General features: G+C 43.6%; 1 protein-coding gene across 4 annotated transcripts in view; it reads right to left on the bottom strand.

Annotated features, from left to right (window-relative positions):
- Positions 1-727: 727 nt before the first annotated feature.
- The window catches only part of NR2C2 (nuclear receptor subfamily 2 group C member 2), a 51,552-nt gene continuing 33,077 nt past the window's right edge, over positions 728-19,202 (bottom strand). For 2 of the 4 annotated variants that reach the window (XM_073644988.1, XM_073644989.1), the window contains exons 7-13: positions 13,567-13,660; positions 13,352-13,485; positions 12,821-12,992; positions 12,603-12,724; positions 10,961-11,316; positions 9,427-9,532; positions 728-3,496 (exon numbers count right to left, since the gene is read on the bottom strand). In XM_073644988.1, the coding sequence (XP_073501089.1) occupies positions 3,322-3,496; positions 9,427-9,532; positions 10,961-11,316; positions 12,603-12,724; positions 12,821-12,992; positions 13,352-13,485; positions 13,567-13,660 (1,159 nt within the window). In that variant the 3' untranslated portion in view covers positions 728-3,321. Of the gene's footprint in view, positions 3,497-9,426; positions 9,533-10,960; positions 11,317-12,602; positions 12,725-12,820; positions 12,993-13,351; positions 13,489-13,566; positions 13,661-19,202 lie in introns of all 4 variants that reach the window. The other 2 variants (XM_073644991.1, XM_073644990.1) reach the window with 2 other exon arrangements.

The raw sequence follows: 19,202 nt of genomic DNA, 5'->3' as shown, positions 1-19,202 counted from the left end.
AGCTCCTTACAGATCATGAAATCGCTTCAATAGCAACTCCCTCACATCAAATAATGGAGTTAGGGCAGATGGAGGACTTTCGGGGGCAGATGGAGGACTTTCGGGGGCACATGGTGTCCCACTAACCATATGCCAACACATGACATTGATTTCATCTTTGCAACCTTCTTAAAGGGATTGTCCAGGAATGTGATACTGATGGCCTAACCTTATTCATCAATATCAGATCGGTGGAGGTCCGACCCCCGGCGATCAGCTGCTGTCAGCTCCTGCAGGGACTGGATGTGAACAGTGTCCAGAGACGGAGCAGCACAGCACCATACACTGTGTAGTGGTCACTCTTGGTACTGCAGCACACAGCAATAGAAGCTGAGCTGCAGTACCGAGAACGGCCACTACACAGTGTACGTAGTTCAGGCTGTAGTGTTCAGGCTGCATCCATTCTGTACATCTGGCCACCACTGACACCAGCTGATTGATGGGTGAAAGAGGGGCCGGACCCACCAACATCTTGTAACCTGACAAAGTTACCCAGACAGTAACTTTTTTATTTTTCCAGACACTTTTTATTGCACCTTTTGGTGGAGGTGACGGCGTTTTTTTTTCCCCCTTTACAGCATTTACCTTATGGGTTAAATAATTTTACACTTTGATGGATTGGCCATTTTTATTTATGTCTATTTTTTTTTTATTCTTTCTTTTTGTTCTAGAATATGGTGGATTCTAATTTTTATGTGTTTTTTTTTTTTTATATTTTTAAACTCTTTTTAAGTTTTTTTTTTTCTTTTTTACTTTTCACTTTTTTTTTTTAGTTCCCCCAGAGGACTTGACCTTTTAGTACATACTTCAATACTGCAGTATATAGCGAAAAATCAGGGTTTCCTATGAAGCACATCCTACGCCTGGGCTGTACAGGATGGCGGTGACCCGACCCTGACTCGGCCCCTTGGTGACCCATCGGGCACCGCGCCGTCGTGTTACGGGTGAAGGCTGATGGATTCCAGAATGGACGCCCCTCTGGGATTGAAGCACTTAAATGCCGCCATTGGTTTTTAGGGACTTGATTTTGCGGCACAAATTCTCCAGGAAAGTACGACGGCAGCGATAACAAACTGGTGTTTTTTTTTTGTTATTTCAGAACTTTGTAAAAAAAAAAACTCTTTTCCATTCTTCCGCTGGCGGAGACGTGCGAGGGTCTTTTTTCTGTGTGTGCCGCACTGTGGTGGTGCGGGGGGTACTGCAGCCTTTTGATCACTTTTTATTGGTGCGGTGAGAAAAATAAAAAAAAAAAAGCAGCAATTTTTTTTCTCTAATTTTACACTTTTTTTTCTTTTTTCATTTTCCAGGGAGATTCAATATTTTTTTTTTTTATTAACAGTTTTAAAAACGATATTTTACTTTACTCTTTATTTTTTAGTCTTCTTAGAGGACTTGAACCTGTGGATTGTTTGATCGCTTCTTCTATATTCTGCAGTATACAGTAATGAATCGCGGTCTCCGGGGCCTGCTGCGGACCATGATGGCGACATGACGGGGGGTCTTCAGCAGGTTCTCGGCCCATTGGCTGCCTGCGATCACATCGCTGGGCAACAAAACGAATCCACCGACTTAAAGGGGTTGTTCGGTCTTACGTACGGACTGGCAATCAATGTGTTAACTTTAAAACCAAATAAAACTTTGAATGCGTAGAAATGGCTTCCAGAGCCAAAACTTTAAAAAGAAAAGTCGCCGATCCGCAGAACCCGCTACACATTGAATGGACGGTGCTGCCGGAGCAAAACACAGCCTATTGGTGGGGGGACGCCAGGTGTCGGACCACTATCTATCCTATGGATAGGTCATCAGTATGTTAAAAGTGGACCACCCCTTTAAATGCTGCAGTCTAAAAAAAAAACCTTATTATAAGTGCTTTCTCGTTCATAAGGGGTTAAAATAGAGTGCAGGGGAGAGGGGGGATAAGTGCATCATTTCAGGAGTCAAATCCACAGCAAGGATCTAAACGGACGCAGCAGATTTGGATGTGAACAGCGAAAATAAGAATAACGGAAAAAGTATCTGCAAAGTTTCCCAACTTTTCCCGCAGGACTTCTCCTTGTCTCAGGACGCGGTCTGGTCGGGTTTCGCTTCCTTGTAATCAGCGATTAGTGTGCGTTCGCTTTACTAACGACCTGGAAATGCTTCAACCAATCTGAAATGAGACCGACCGATGTTTTCTGGCAATGGCAGACTCCGCTGACGGCTCCAAGATGAAGGATAGGACTGTCAGTATGAGCGGCTGCTGCACTACTACTCCCAGCGTGTACTCCTTGGTGCCGGGGAGTGTCTGTTCTCCAATGCTTCATCCAAGCAGAAGGATCAGAAGTGGCACAAAAGCCTAAATCATAAAAAAAAGTTCTGCAACTTTCTACTACACTTTGTGGATCAACCCCTCTGATTGCTGTCAGTATAGGGACACATTGGATTTAATGCACAGGCATTTGAATGTTTTCATTCACTGACAGCAATCAGAACTCTTCCTATTGGAGAGGTATTTAATCACAAAGGGGAAGATTCATCATTATTTTTGCAGCAAAAAAATATCCTAAAGTGACTTTTACACTTGCAAACTATTCATTATATTTTTAGGGTTTTTTTTTTTGGCCAATTCATCATCCATCCAATACAAAATGTGTGTAATATATATATATATTTTTGCATTAGTTGAAGACAAACCTACAACATTTATGGAAAGGATTGTGCAACTTTTTACCCCAAAAAAAGAGCAAAAACTCACAGATGATGAATTGGGGCCTGTTAGAAAGTTGCAGAACTTTTCATTAAGCACCAATTAAGTTTTATTAAGAAAAAATTGGAAACCGGAGAGAAAATGTGACCGGAGAAGGAAAGGAAATCTGGGAGAAGACGCCTCGTTATAAAATATCCCCTCCTCCGTCCATCTGTGAATGACAACATAAATACTGACTTTCCGCGACGCGTTTCGGGAATCCTGGCCACCGTGTGGAATAGTATGTAGCCTTACATAAAAAAGCGAGGGTACCTGGAATTCAGATACATGGGGGTACACAGCTAGAAAACATTGACCTGTAACATATACGCTCCTACCTGATCACCGGCTTATGGCTGCAGAACGGCGTCACTGTCCGGTAATGGAAATAAGGGGCTACAGCTACTGAAATGTTCACTGGTTGAGGAAATAAAGGAGGGAGCAGCGTCTACTCCTGAATGGGGTCTATGTGCTCCCAAAAATGTTAGTGCGCTTTCTCACGCCCTGGGAAGGGAACGCTGAAAAGTGCTTGATCCGTGCGCAAGTGCTAGTTCCGGCTATACGCTGGTCCCCGTGAGCTGCCCGTTGTATTCTGCCGTCTCCATCTTCAGGATGTAAGGGATGATGCTGTCGATAGGAACGTTGCCGATAAGGCCGGTAAAAAAAAGTTCCTCCGTTATACTGGAGCTCATGAGTCTGAGAGCCGGGAGCCGCACCAGGATACGAGCCAGTCTGAGCGAGAGGAAGGGGAGCGACAGAGAAAAGGCAGAGGTCAGAAAACATTGAATAATAGAAGTTACATCCTGTTTTATACTCCAGAGCAGCACTCACTATTCTGCTGGTGCAGTCACGGTGTACATACATTACATTACTGATCCTGTACTGATCCTGAGTTACATCCTGTATTATACTCCAGAGCTGCACTCACTATTCTGCTGGTGCAGTCACTGTGTACATACAGTACAGACCAAAAGTTTGGATACACCTTCACATTTAAAGATTTTTCTGTATTTTCATGACAGAAAATTGTACATTCACACTGAAGGCATCAAAACTATGAATTAACACATGTGGAATTATATACTTAACAAAAAAGTGTGAAACAGCTGAAAATATGTCTTATATTCTAGGTTCTTCACAGTAGCCACCTTTTGCTTTGATGACTGCTTTGCACACTCTTGGCATTCTCTTGATGAGCTTCAAGAGGTAGTCACCGGAAATGGTCTTCCAACAATCTTGAAGGAGTTCCCAGAGATGTTTAGCACTTGTTGGCCGTTTTGCCTTCACTCTGCGGGTCCAGCTCACCCCACACCATCTCGATTGGGTTCAGGTCTAGTGACTGTGGAGGCCAGGTCATCTGGCGTAGCCCCCCATCACTCCCCTTCTTGGTCTAATAGCCCTTACACAGCCTGGAGGTGTTTGGGGTCATTTTCCTGTTGAAAAATAAATGATGGTCCAACTAAACGCAAACCGGATGGAATAGCATGCCGCTGCAAGATGCTGTGGTAGCCATGCTGGTTCAGTATGCCTTCAATTTTGAATAAATCCCCAACAGTGTCACCAGCAAAGCCCCCCCACACCATCACACCTCCTCCTCCATGCTTCACGGTGGGAACCAGGCATGTAGAGTCCATCCGTTCACATCTTCTGCGTCGCACAAAGACACGGTGGTTGGAACCAAAGATCTCAAATTTGGACTCATCAGACCAAAGCACAGATTTCCACTGGTCTAATGTCCATTCCTTGTGTTCTTTAGCCCAAACAAGTCTATTCTGCTTGTTGCCTGTCCTTAGCAGTGGTTTCCTAGCAGCTATTTTACCATGAAGGCCTGCTGCACAAAGACTCCTCTTAACAGTTGTTGTAGAGATGTGTCTGCTGCTAGAACTCTGTGTGGCATTGACCTGGTCTCTAATCTGAGCTGCTGTTAACCTGCGATTTCTAAGGCTGGTGACTCGGATAAACTTATCCTCAGAAGCAGAGGTGACTCTTGGTCTTCCTTTCCTGGGGCGGTCCTCATGTGAGACAGTTTCTTTGTAGCGCTTGAAGGTTTTTGCAACTGTACTTGGCGACACTTTCAAAGTTTGCCCAATTTTTCAGACTGACTGACCTTCATTTCTTAAAGTAATGATGGCCACTCGTTTTTCTTTACTTAGCTGCTTTTTTCTTGCCATAATACAAATTCTAACAGTCTATTCAGTAGGACTATCAGCTGTGTATCCACCTGACTTCTGCACAACACAACTGATGGTCTCAACCCCATTTATAAGGCAGGAAATCCCACTTATTAAACCTGACAGGGCACATCTGTGAAGTGAAAACCATTTCCGGTGACTACCTCTTGAAGCTCATCAAGAGAATGCCAAGCGTGTGCAAAGCAGTCATCAAAGCAAAAGGTGGCTACTGTGAAGAACCTAGAATATAGGACATATTTTCAGTGGTTTCACACTTTTTTGTTAAGTATATAATTCCACATGTGTTAATTCATAGTTTTGATGCCTTCAGTGTGAATGTACAATTTTCAAAGTCTTGAAAATACAGAAAAATCTTAAAATGAGAAGGTGTGTCCAAACTTTTGGTCTGTACTGTACGTTAGATTACTGATCCTGTACTGATCCTGAGTTACATCCTGTATTATTCTCCAGAGCTGCACTTACTATTCTGCTGGTGTAGTCACTGTGTACATACATTACATTACTGATCCTGAGTTACATCCTGTATTATACTCCAGAGCTGCACTCACTATTCTGCTGGTGCAGTCACTGTGTGCATACATTACATTACTGATCCTGAGTTACATCCTGTATTATTCTCCAGAGCTGCACTCACTATTCTGCTGGTGTAGTCACTGTGTACATACATTACATTACTGATCCTGAGTTACATCCTGTATTATACTCCAGAGCTGCACTCACTATTCTGCTGGTGCAGTCACTGTGTGCATACATTACATTACTGATCCTGAGTTACATCCTGTATTATACTCCAGAGCAGCACTCACTATTCTGCTGGTGGAGTCACTGTGTACATGCATTACACTACTGATCTTGAGTTATATCCTGTATTATACTCCAGAGCTGCACTCACTATTCTGCTGGTGGAGTCACTGTGTACATACATTACATTACTGATCTTGAGTTATATCCTGTCTTATACTCCAGAGCTGCACTCACTATTCTGCTGGTGCAGTCACTGTGTACATACATTACATTACTGATCCTGAGTTACATCCTGTATTATACTCCAGAGCTGCACTCACTATTCTGCTGGTACAGTCACTGTGTACATACATTACATTACTGATCCTGAGTTACATCCTGTATTATACTCCAGAGCTGCACTCACTATTCTGCTGGTGCAGTCACTGTGTGCATACATTACATTACTGATCCTGAGTTACATCCTGTATTATACTCCAGAGCAGCACTCACTATTCTGCTGGTGGAGTCACTATGTACATACATTACATTACTGATCTTGAGTTATATCCTGTATTATACTCCAGAGCTGCACTCACTATTCTGCTGGTGGAGTCACTGTGTACATACATTACATTACTGATCTTGAGTTATATCCTGTATTATACTCTAGAGCTGCACTCACTATTCTGCTGGTGCAGTCACTGTGTACATACATTACATTACTGATCCTGAGTTACATCCTGTCTTATACTCCAGAGCTGCACTCACTATTCTGCTGGTGCAGTCACTGAGTACATACATTACATTACTGATCCTGTACTCATCCTGAGTTACATCCTGTATTATACTCCAGAGCAGCACTCACTATTCTGCTGGTGCAGTCACTGTGTGCATACATTACATTACTGATCCTGAGTTACATCCTGTATTATACTCCAGAGCAGCACTCACTATTCTGCTGGTGGAGTCACTGTGTACATACATTACACTATTGATCTTGAGTTATATCCTGTATTATACTCCAGAGCTGCACTCACTATTCTGCTGGTGGAGTCACTGTGTACATACATTACATTACTGATCTTGAGTTATATCCTGTATTATACTCCAGAGCTGCACTCACTATTCTGCTACTGCAGTCACTGTGTACATACATTACATTACTGATCCTGAGTTACATCCTGTCTTATACTCCAGAGCTGCACTCACTATTCTGCTGGTGCCGTCACTGAGTACATACATTACATTACTGATCCTGTACTCATCCTCAGTTACATCCTGTATTATACTCCAGAGCAGCACTCACTATTCTGCTGGTGGAGTCACTGTGTACATACATTACTGATCCTGAGTTACATCCTGTATCTCCAGAGCTGCACTCACTATTCTGCTGGTGCAGTCACTGTGTACATACATTACATTACTGATCCTGAGTTACATCCTGTATTATACTCCAGAGCTGCACTCACTATTCTGCTGGTACAGTCACTGTGTACATACATTACATTACTGATCCTGAGTTACATCCTGTATTATACTCCAGATCTGCACTCACTATTCTGCTGGTGCAGTCACTGTGTGCATACATTACATTACTGATCCTGAGTTACATCCTGTATTATACTCCAGAGCAGCACTCACTATTCTGCTGGTGGAGTCACTGTGTACATACATTACACTACTGATCTTGAGTTATATCCTGTATTATACTCCAGAGCTGCACTCACTATTCTGCTGGTGGAGTCACTGTGTACATACATTACATTACTGATCTTGAGTTATATCCTGTATTATACTCCAGAGCTGCACTCACTATTCTGCTACTGCAGTCACTGTGTACATACATTACATTACTGATCCTGTACTCATCCTGAGTTATCTCCTGTATTATACCCCAGAGCTGCACTCATTATTCTGCTGGTGCAGTCACTGTGTACATACATTACATTACTGATCCTTAGTTACATCCTGTATTATACTCCAGAGCTGCACTCACTATTCTGCTGGTGGAGTCACTGTGTACATACATTACTGATCCTGAGTTACATCCTGTATCTCCAGAGCTGCACTCACTATTCTGCTGGTGCAGTCACTGTGTACATACATTACATTACTGATCCTGAGTTACATCCTGTATTATACTCCAGAGCTGCACTCACTATTCTGCTGGTGCAGTCACTGTGTGCAGACATTACATTACTGATCCTGAGTTACATTCTGTATTATACTCCAGAGCTGCACTCACTATTCTGCTGGTACAGTCACTGTGTGCATACATTACATTACTGATCCTGAGTTACATGCTGTATTATACCCCAGAGCTGCACTCACTATTCTGCTGGTGCAGTCACTGTGTACATACATTACATTACTGATCCTGAGTTACATCCTGAATTATACTCCAGAGCTGCACTCACTATCCTGCTGGTGCAGTCACTGTGTACATACATTACATTACTGATCCTGAGTTACATCCTGTATTATACTCCAGAGCAGCACTCACTATTCTGCTGGTGGAGTCACTGTGTACATACATTACACTACTGATCTTGAGTTATATCCTGTATTATACTCCAGAGCTGCACTCACTATTCTGCTGGTGGAGTCACTGTGTACATACATTACATTACTGATCCTTAGTTACATCCTGTATTATACTCCAGAGCTGCACTCACTATTCTGCTGGTGGAGTCACTGTGTACATACATTACTGATCCTGAGTTACATCCTGTATCTCCAGAGCTGCACTCACTATTCTGCTGGTGCAGTCACTGTGTACATACATTACATTACTGATCCTGAGTTACATCCTGTATTATACTCCAGAGCTGCACTCACTATTCTGCTGGTGCAGTCACTGTGTGCAGACATTACATTACTGATCCTGAGTTACATTCTGTATTATACTCCAGAGCTGCACTCACTATTCTGCTGGTACAGTCACTGTGTGCATACATTACATTACTGATCCTGAGTTACATGCTGTATTATACTCCAGAGCTGCACTCACTATTCTGCTGGTGCAGTCACTGTGTACATACATTATATTACTGATCCTGAGTTACCTCCTGTATTATACCCCAGAGCTGCACTCACTATTCTGCTGGTGCAGTCACTGTGTACATACATTACATTACTGATCCTGAGTTACATCCTGAATTATACTCCAGAGCTGCACTCACTATCCTGCTGGTGCAGTCACTGTGTACATACATTACATTACTGATCCTGAGTTACATCCTGTATTATACTCCAGAGCTGCACTCACTATTCTGCTGGTGGAGTCACTGTGTACATACATTACATTACTGATCCTGAGTTACATCCTGTATTATACTCCAGAGCTGCACTCACTATTCTGCTGATGCAGTCACTGTGTACATACATTACATTACTAATCCTGAGTTACATCCTGTATTATACTCCAGAGCTGCACTCACTATTCTGCTGGTAGAGTCACTGTGTACATACATTACATTACTGATCCTGAGTTACCTCCTGTATTATACTCCAGAGCTGCACTCACTATTCTGCTGGTGCAGTCACTGTGTACATACATTACATTACTGATCCTGAGTTACCTCCTGTATTATACTCCAGAGCTGCACTCACTATTCTGCTGGTGCAGTCACTGTGTACATACATTACTGATCCTGAGTTACCTCCTGTATTATACTCCAGAGCTGCACTCACTATTCTGCTGGTGCATACATTCCGTGACTCCTCGGTGTGCGCGCCGTTTACCTGTACGTGTCCTCTGGATACGCTTTCTGTACATAATCTTGAAGCTCCATTTGTGCCTTTTCCTGGAACGTCTCGATCTGCTCGGTGCTGGAGAGCCCGGGGTGATCTGTGATGATACAACATGCACTGGATATTATTGAAGCCTCCAAGATTAAAAAAGTCCTTAACTTAAAGGGGTTGTCCCTTTTCTGTATGAAGCATCTCGTTAAAGGGCCACTGATGAGCACAGGGGCCAGGGGCGTACATAGGAATCATGGGGCCCTATAGCAGAAGTTCTAATTGGGTCCCCCCACCAAAAAGAAAAGAAAAAACAAAAATTAAATAATTGTCGGGGTCACAGAAGAGCAGATCTCACAACTTTCCAGCCTTTACATAGTAATTTTCCTCCTGCTGAAGTCCTAGATTCCCCTTTCATTGCCCCCATAAAGTATTATGCAAACAAAAGTGCCCCCGAACACAGTATGATACCCCCATGGTGAATTCCTCCACATGCACAGTATAATGACCTTACTGTACCCCACCTCAACTCCCAAGGCAAAGTATGGTGACCCCAACACAGTATGTTCCCCCGACTGTGACCCCCACACAGCTCTCCATACAGTATAATGGCCCCACATAACCCTCCAAATACTATAATGGCCCCACATAGCCTTCCATATAGTATAATGCACCCCCCATGGTCCTTCATGCAATATAATGCACCCCCAAGGGTTCTCCATGCAATGTAATGCACCCCCCATGGTCCTCCATGCAATATAATGCACCCCCCATGGTCCTCCATGCAATGTAATGCACCCCCCATGGTCCTCCATGCAATATAATGCACCCCCCATGGTCCTCCATGCAATGTAATGCACCCCCCATGGTCCTCCATGCAATATAATGCACCCCCCATGGTCCTCCATGCAATGTAATGCACCCCCCATGGTCCTTCATGCAATATAATGCACCCCCATGGTCCTCCATACAGTATAATGCACCCCCCATAGGGCATAGTGCAGCCCCCATAGGGCATAGTGCAGCCCCCATAGGGCATAGTGCAGCCACATTAAATAAATACATATTCACCGCACCTTGCTTCCCCTCCGCTTCGGTCTCGGCAGTGCGTCTCCTCAGCTCCATTATCTGACCCAGCGTGGTGCAATGAAGTGACGTCACCGTGCCCGTTGCGTCAGACGCAGAGGAGGAATGATGGGACAGGGAGGGAGTGTCACATGACGCTCCCTCCTCCATCATTGCTTTCAACTGTATCAGCATCTGCCGAACAGTTGAATGCAGGTAAAGGGGATGGGGGAGCCCAATGCAGGGCCCCATAGCAGTTGTGTGGCCTGCCGCCACTGGCGATACGCCACTGACGGGGCCTGTATTGTGCTCTTGCCCTGGGGTCCTCTGCTGCCCATATTCACCCGCGGTGTAGGGAAAGGCGTCAATGTTTTAGGGGCTCCAATGCAATATTAGAGATATTTTGCAAAAACATGCGGCAAACAGCTGCAGAGATCTCAGCTTCCTGCACCAAGAGACCAATCCCTCTAACCTGGGCTGAAGAGGACCACGGCCTTCAGATAGGCGTATTCGTAGCCGTCGATGTCCAGTTTGGCCATACTGTTACAGAACTCCTGCAGCTTCCATATGTGCTCCATCACCTGCTTAATGCGCTCCCCGGAGAGTTTATCTGAAAGAGGGAAGAATGACTCCGGTGAATCCGACCCACGAGTTCCTGATCGGCCGTAGCGCGAGGAGAGGAGCGCACCTTCCTGGACGCTGTTTTGCAGGTGGTTGACGATGGCGGCCAGAATGGTGGAGAGGCTCATCACCTGCGAGCACTGCGCCAGACCCAAGGTGAACAGCTCGTTCCAGCAGGCGCGGACCAGGCTCGTGTTACAATCCTGCCTGGAAGGAAACATGGACGATAACATATCACGGAGGAGAAAAAACTGCAGGTAGACAACTGGGAAACGGAGCGGAGGAGACGCCGGGACCGATGGTCGTACACTGAGCCTCAAACCGTGCAGAAGCTTCCAAGAATAAAAAGTAGCAAACTTTTGTAAAAGTTTTGATTTCTGCACCAAAAGTTAAAAAAGTTGGTAAAGAGAAGTCAAAAACTTATACGGCTTCTCCAAATGCAGCATTTTTTATGCATTTTGTTTAGTGTTTTTATTGCAGTTTTTCCAGATTGAGATCAAAATTGTTTATAAAAAAAACAACAATAAAAATGCATAAAAAATTGCAGGTAAATTTCGTTGTGGTTTTCTGTCCTATAGTCTTTATGTGTCATGCAATAAAAAATGCAGCATGTGAGCAAACCCTTTTTTTTTAATGACACTCGGTTCGTAAATCTGCCCCAGTGTTTCCAACAGAAGCACAATAATCAGAAATGGCGAGCGCTCACCACATGGACAGACTTCTGAACTCTGGTGTTTTATTCAACAATTTAAAAAAAAAAAAAAAAAAACTCACTGGCATCAATTTTGCCAAAATTTTTTAATTTATTTTTATTTATTTAGGAAAGTTTTTGACGGCCCAATGTCACAAAGTGGAAGCTGCGTTCCCTGCTATGAGCAGGTGCAGAATTGTGCCAAAACTTTCAGGAATAAATCTAATAGGTGGCACCCCTTCCTTTTACTCTGTGCCCACTTTTGTGCCTTTATCAAGAACTTTGCAATAATCATAACAATAACACTCAACACTTATATGCAATTTGTTGCTTTTACAATTTTTTGCGCAAATGATGACTTATTGAGGCTATAGTGATCGAGGCGTATTCCCGGTTTATAAAATGATGGCACATCACTAAAATGTTATTATTGTGCCGGGTCCAATCCTAAAAATACTGGGGCCACAGGTAGTGTTGATTCCTCTGTACTCTCTACAGTTTTTTTCCGGCATAGTAGCACCCAAACCACCACCGGCGCAGGACAGCCCCAGCAGTTATCAAAACTGGCAGTGGTCCCTCAGGTCAGTCCTAGCAATATGCCGGCAATTTACAACCTGGAAATACCCCTTTAAAAATAGGGGAAAAAAATTACAATTTTAGCCAAACTTTCATTGTTTTTGTGCCCTCTAGTGGTGATCAATAGCAATACCAGGACATTAATGAGGATGCATCAGAGCAAGCTCTTTGCTCTCATGGGGCTACGCACTGTGGTTCCCGGGTCGGGCAGGTGGTGAATACTTACCCCAGGGCCTGGAAGGCAGGTATGGAACGAGCCCAGTGCATGGAAAGGAAAAGCAAACGAGATGCGGACTCGCATATATAATGTACGTTCAGGTATTCTGGCATCGGGCTGGGCATCGTGAGCTGCAAGAGAGGAGGAATATCATAAGACGGCCATACTTGTTACAGAGGAGGACTGAATGAGTAATAATTCACGGTCGCCCCTATTGTGATATGGACCTTAAAAGTGACGTGTGTGTCGGAGAGCAGCGGTCCTTCCACCTCCAGAATGGGTGTAGCCTGATCCCGACTAATGACGTGAATGTTCCCGCTGGCCGCCGTGTCCAGACCCTCCGACGCGTTCTGTCCGGCGTCCGGCGTGTTAAGAGCTTTCGCTAAGGTGTCAAATGCCCTGAAACAGGGAACAGAATGCAGAACATCAGTCGCTCTGATTATCTAGGAAATCGGTAAGAAGTGATTCCACTTTTTATATAGTTCCTGCTTCAAGATCTCTGCTTGCTGACAGTGAACAGGCTCATCCCTATTTCCATGGAGCACAGACCTAACACTTCTCACCGCTGCCGGGGGGTCGTTACGAGCATAAGATGAACACATCAGATGCACAATTCTCTCTGCCCTTTCCTGATAGTTTGTTGTAAACTGTATCAGCCCGGCGGCTCGTCACTGTGCTGTCGAATGAGCAGCTGCCTTCACTGACTGCAAGCAGAGATCTTGGAATAAGATCAGAGTATCATTCAGCATTGCACTCACCGGGTGATCTCACTGGAGAATTGGTCCTCTTGTTGAACATCCGACGTGTCCCCGTTATTCAATGACTCGGTCAGGTTGGCGAGGGACGTCACCACGTTAGCCAGGGTGCCCAGCCCGCTCTGGCTCGTCTCTGTCTGCTGGTTGTACGACACATTCATACTTACAACCTATAGGAAGAATGAGGTCCCCATCATCCGGCAGGATCATCTCCTCACCTTGGCATCTGCAGACAGGACCACGGTGCCATCGTCACGTATCAGCGGCTGCTGGATATTCACCAACATCCCCGGGTCCAGGAGTCCGGCTGGTCTGCAAGCGTCAATGCAAAGACATAAAGCAGAACGCACCTTTAACCCCTTTACCCCCCCAGGGTGCTTTGCACGTTAATGACCAGGCCAAGTTTTACAATTCTGACCATTGTCACTTCTGGAACGCTTCAACGGATCCCCCTGATTCTGAGACTGTTTTTTCGTGACATATTGTACTTCATGACAGTCCTAAAATTTCTTCGATATCACTTGCGTTTATTTGTGAAAAAAAATGAAAATTTGGCAAAAATTTCCAAAATTTTGCAATTTTCAAACTTTGAATTTGTATGCCCTTAAATCAGAGAGATATGTCACACAAAAGAGTTAATAAATAACATTTCCCATATGTCTACTTTACATCAGCACAATTTTTTAAACATAATTTTTTTTTTTTTGTTAGGAAGCTATAAGGGTTAAAAATTGACCAGTGATTTCTCATTTTTCCAACAAAATTGACAAAACCATATTTTTTAGGAACCACTTCACATTTGATGTGACTTTATGACAGAATATACCCAAAAGTGACACCATTCTAAAAACTACACTCCTCGAGGTGCTCAAAACCACATTCAAGAAGTTTATTAACCCTTCAGGTGCGTCACAGGAATTTTTGGAATTATAGAAGAAAAAAAATGAACATTTAAATTTTTTCACAAAAATTTTACTTTAGACGCAATTTTTTTTTTATTTACGTAAGGGTAACAGCAAAAAATGGACCCCAAATTTTGTTGAGCAATTTCTCCTGAGCACGCTGATACCTCATATGAGAGGGAAAACCACTGTTTGGGCGCACGGCAGGGCTCGGAAGGGAAGGAGCGCCATTTGACTTTTTGAATGTAAAATTTGCTTGAATAATTAGCGGACACCATGGTGCATTTGGGGAGCCCCTGATGTGCCTAAACAATGGAAACCCTCCACAAGCGACACCATTTTGGAAACTAGACCCTCAGGGAACTTATCTAGATGTGTGGTGAGCACCTTGAACCCCCAAGTGCTTCACAGAAGTTTATAACGTTGAGCCGTGAAAATAAAAAAAATCTAATTTTTCCCACAAATATGTTATTTTAGCCCTAAGTTTTTTATTTTCACAAGGGTAACAGGAAAAATTCTACCATACACTTTGTTGTGCAATTGCTCCTGAGTACGGAGATACCCCATATGTGGGGGAAAACTTCTTTTGAGGCACAGTGCAAGGCTCAGAGGGGAAGGAGCGCCATATTATAGTGCAGATTTTACTGTTATGGTTTGCGGGTGTCATGACCCACTGGGAGAGCCCCTGAGGTGCCAGAACAGCAGAACTCCCCCTTAAAAGACCCCATTGTAAAAACTACACCTTTCAACTACTTCATCTAGGGGTGCAGTGATCATGTTGACCCCACAGGTATGTCACAGAATTTTATACCATTGGTCAGAAAAAAGAATTAAATTTTTACCACCAAAATTTTGTTTTAGCCCCAGATTTTAAATTTTCACACAAGAAGTGGGTAAAAATGGCACCAGAATTTGTTCCACAATTTCTGCTGAATGCAGAAATACCCCATATGTGGCTGTACAGTACTGCTTAGCCACACGGCGAGACCCGGGAGGGATGGAGCGCTATTTGCCTCCTGGAGCGCAGATTTTCCTAGAATAGTTTGCGGACTCGATATACAGAGCCTCTAAGTGTTAGAAGAGCAGAATCCCCCCTCAAGTGACCCCATTTTGGAAATTATACCCGTTTGGGAATTTATCTACAGGTGTAGTGACGATTTTGACTTAATGGGTGTTTTCCAGAAACAAGCAGCAGCGGATGCTGCTGAGTGAAGATTGCAAACTGCCATTGTAGTGACCAGTACGTTGTAGTGACCAGTTCGTGGTAGTGACCAGTACGTTGTAGTGACCGATACATTATGCCCAGCTTGTGCTTCTGGAGACATGCACCCGTAAATTAGGCGGCTCTGATCGGTACAGAAAGGCCAAACATGTGGACGCTATGTGTGTTTTAGGCACACTCTGGGGCTCAGAAAGGAGGGGCGCATTTGGATTTGGGAGAGCAGAATTTGTTGAATTTCTTTTGGAGGGTGAGAGGCCATTTCACTTTTCCAGAGCCTTTGTGCTTCCAGTAATGTGGAAGCCCCTATATTTCCGATAACAGATGACAGACCTGAGTGGGAGCTTTTTATTTGAGGCTTTTGTTGGGAACATTTTACATAACATTTTGGATCACATTTATCCGGCGCTCTACGATGAGCACTTATATTGGGGTTTCCATCTAAATCTCCGAGTGACGTGATTCAGATGAAACCCCCGAGGGATCCATTCACTATAATAAGGCAGCAGAGTTACTCTGGATTCCATCTGGCCTCTGTTCAGCCGTGTCCTTCTTTTCGGAGGATCACAAAACTGTGGCCGACGGCACTTTTATGCATGCCTATAAAGTCGGACACTGTGTGATCACGGGTCAGACGGCGCCCATGGTGCCTCCATCTGCCTCATTATAGGAAATCTTCCTTCTGAATCACTTATTTCAGAGATTTACACGGAAACCCTGCTGTAAGCGCTCAGCGCAGAGCGCAGGATAAATGTGAGCCGAGCCTTACTGCGATCTTTGGGAGGCAGAATGAACAAATCAGCAGCAGGTGAAGAATTGGTTTTATTTAGCTTTTATGCTGTTCCTCGTGTGGTATAAGTGATTAGATGACTTTATTCTTCGGGTCGGTGCGATTACAGATTGATATCGGGTTTTTATGTTTGGCTGCTGTCACACACTAAAAGACACTTTTTTTTGCAAAAACTAGTTTTTACATCACCATATTTTGAGAGATATAATTTTTCCATATTTCGGCCGACAGAGTCATGTGACGGCTCGTTTTTTGCGGGACAAGTTGACGTTTTTCCTGGTACCATTTTCAGGCACGTGATTTTTTGATCGCTTTCTATTCTGATATTTGGGAGGCGGAATGAACAAAAACCAACAATTCCGGAATTGTTCTTTTGTTCTGTTATGCTGTTACACGTGTGGTAAAATTGATAAGGCAGCTTTATTCTTCGGGTCAGTACCTTTACAGCGGTACCACATTTATAGTGTATTTTTATGTTTTGGCGCTTTAACACAATAAAAACTATTTTATAGAAAAAATAATTATTTTTTCATTGCTTTATTCTGAGAACTATAACTTTTTTATTTTTCGGCTGATGGAGCTGTATGGCGTTTTTTTTTTGCGGAACAAGGTGACGCTTTCAGCGGTACCATTTTTATTTATTTTTGTCTTTTTGATCGCGTGTTATTCCACTTTTTGTTCGGCAGTATGATGATAAAGCATAGGTTTTGCCTCATTTTTTATTATTTTTTTTATGGTGTTCACTAAAGGGGTTAACTAGTGGGACAGTTTTATAAGTCGGGTCGTTCCGGACGCGGCGATACCAAATATGTGTACTTTTATTGTTTATATTTTTTTTTCATACAAATATTTATTTATGGGTACAATATATATATTTTTTATTTTTTATATTTTTACAATTTTTTTTTCACTTTCTTTCACTTTTTTACTTTATCACACTATGGGACTTTCATATTTTGCAGACTGATCGCTGTCAGCACTGCAAGCAAGCATATCGGGTCACTATGACAATGATCGGGACCCAGCAATGACATTGTGGGGTCTCCGATCCAAGGTAAGAGGGGTTTTCTTTCCTCTGCCTCCTTGCGAAGTGCTGCGATCGTCTTCGATCGCAGCATTTTGGGGGTTAATGTGCCGGAAGCGGTGCGGGACCTCTTATGGCACCGAGTGCCGGGTGTCAGCTGTCAGAATCAGCTGACACCCGGCGGCGCTTGCGCATGCATAGCCTCTGTGCGGGCGTGATCGCCAAGACGTATCTATACGCACCTGGTCGTTAAGGCCCAGGGCACAGGGACGTATAGATACGTCTCATGTCAGAAAGGGGTTAAGGCTGAAACAATCGACCCATGAGATTCAATTCTGGTCTTTTCAATTTGGGGTTAAACCCGTGCGGGTGAAGGCAATGGGACACTAATGGTTGATGGGGCTGATGGCAGAGGAAAGTGACTGACAGAGTGAAAGAAAACCCCAGGAAAGTGTTTTGAAGAGGAACTGACCCATCACCCCCCTATATACCACAAAAGAGGCGATATACAGTTGAAACCAGAAGTTTCCCTCCACTATATAAAAAGACACATCTGCATGTTTTTCTCAATATCTGACATGAAATCAGAATAAACCTTTCCCGTTTTAGGTCAATTAGGATTATACCATAATTTTTAATATTTGTCAAATGCCAGAATAATGAGAGAGAGAGAATGGTTTAAGACATTTTTAGAACTTACTGCAAAGTCAGAAGTTTCCATCCATTTCATTAGTATTTGGTGCCATCGCCCTTACACTGAATGACTTGGGTCACACGTTTGGGATATCCTTCCACAGCTTCTCACAATAGTTGGTCGGAATTTGGGTCGATTCCTCCTGATGAAACTGGTGTAACTGATCCGGGTTTGTAGGTCGCTTTGCTCGCAGCCTTTTCAGCTTTGCCCATAAATTTTCAATAGGATTGAGATCAGGGCTTTGTGATGGCCGCTCCAAAACATTGACTTTGTTATCCTTAAGCCACTTAGTTATCATTTTGGCAGTATGCTTCGGGTCATTGTCCATTTGGAAGACCCATTTCCGCCCAAGCTTTAACTTCCCGGCTGATGTCTTGAGATGTTGCTTCAGTATTGCCACATAATCTTCTTTTCTCATGATGCCATCTATTTTGTGAAGTGCACCAGTCCCTCCTGCAGCAAAACAACCCCACAACATGATGCTGCCACCCGCGTGTTTCACAGTTGGGATGTTGTTCTTAGGCTTCCAAGCTTCTCCCTTTTTCCTCCAAACGTAACGATGGTCATTATGCCCAAAAAAGTTACATTTTAGTTTCATCAGACCACAGGACATGTCTCCAAAAATTAAGGTCTTTGTTCCTGTGTGCATTTGCAAACATTAATCTGTCTTTTTGTGTTTCTTTTGGAGTAATGGCTTCTTCCTGGCAGAGTGGCCTTTCAGCCCAGGTTGATACAGTACTCGTTTCACTGTGGATATTGACACAATCTTACCAGCTTCCGCCATCATCTTCACAAGGTCTTTTGCTTTTGTCCTTGGGTTGATATGCACATGTCGGACCAAAGCACGTCCATCTCTGGGACACAGAACCCGTCTCCTTCCTGAGCGGTATGATGGCTGGACATTCCCATCTTGTTTGTACTTGCATATAATTGTTTGTACAGATGAACGAGGCACCTTCAGGTATCTTGAAATTGTACCCAAGGATGAGCCAGACTTGTGCAAGTCCACAATTCTCTTCCTGATATCTTGGCTGATTTCTTTAGATTTTCCCATGAAGCTACATAAATAAGCAGTGTGTTTCAGGTGTGCATTAATATACATCCACAGATGTGTCTCCAATTAACTCAGATATTGCCAAAAAGCCTATCAGAAGCTTCCAAACACAGGACATCATCATATGGGCCGTCCAAAATTGTTTAAAGGCATAGTAATCTTATGTATGGA

The sequence above is a fragment of the Phyllobates terribilis genome, unplaced genomic scaffold (genome assembly GCF_046119375.1).
Source record: "Phyllobates terribilis strain yellow unplaced genomic scaffold, ASM4611937v1 Scaffold_8__6_contigs__length_399053987, whole genome shotgun sequence".
NCBI lineage: Eukaryota > Metazoa > Chordata > Amphibia > Anura > Dendrobatidae > Phyllobates > Phyllobates terribilis.
The sequence above is the reverse complement of the archived record's forward strand: the minus strand, read 5'-3'. Positions and strand labels throughout refer to the sequence as shown.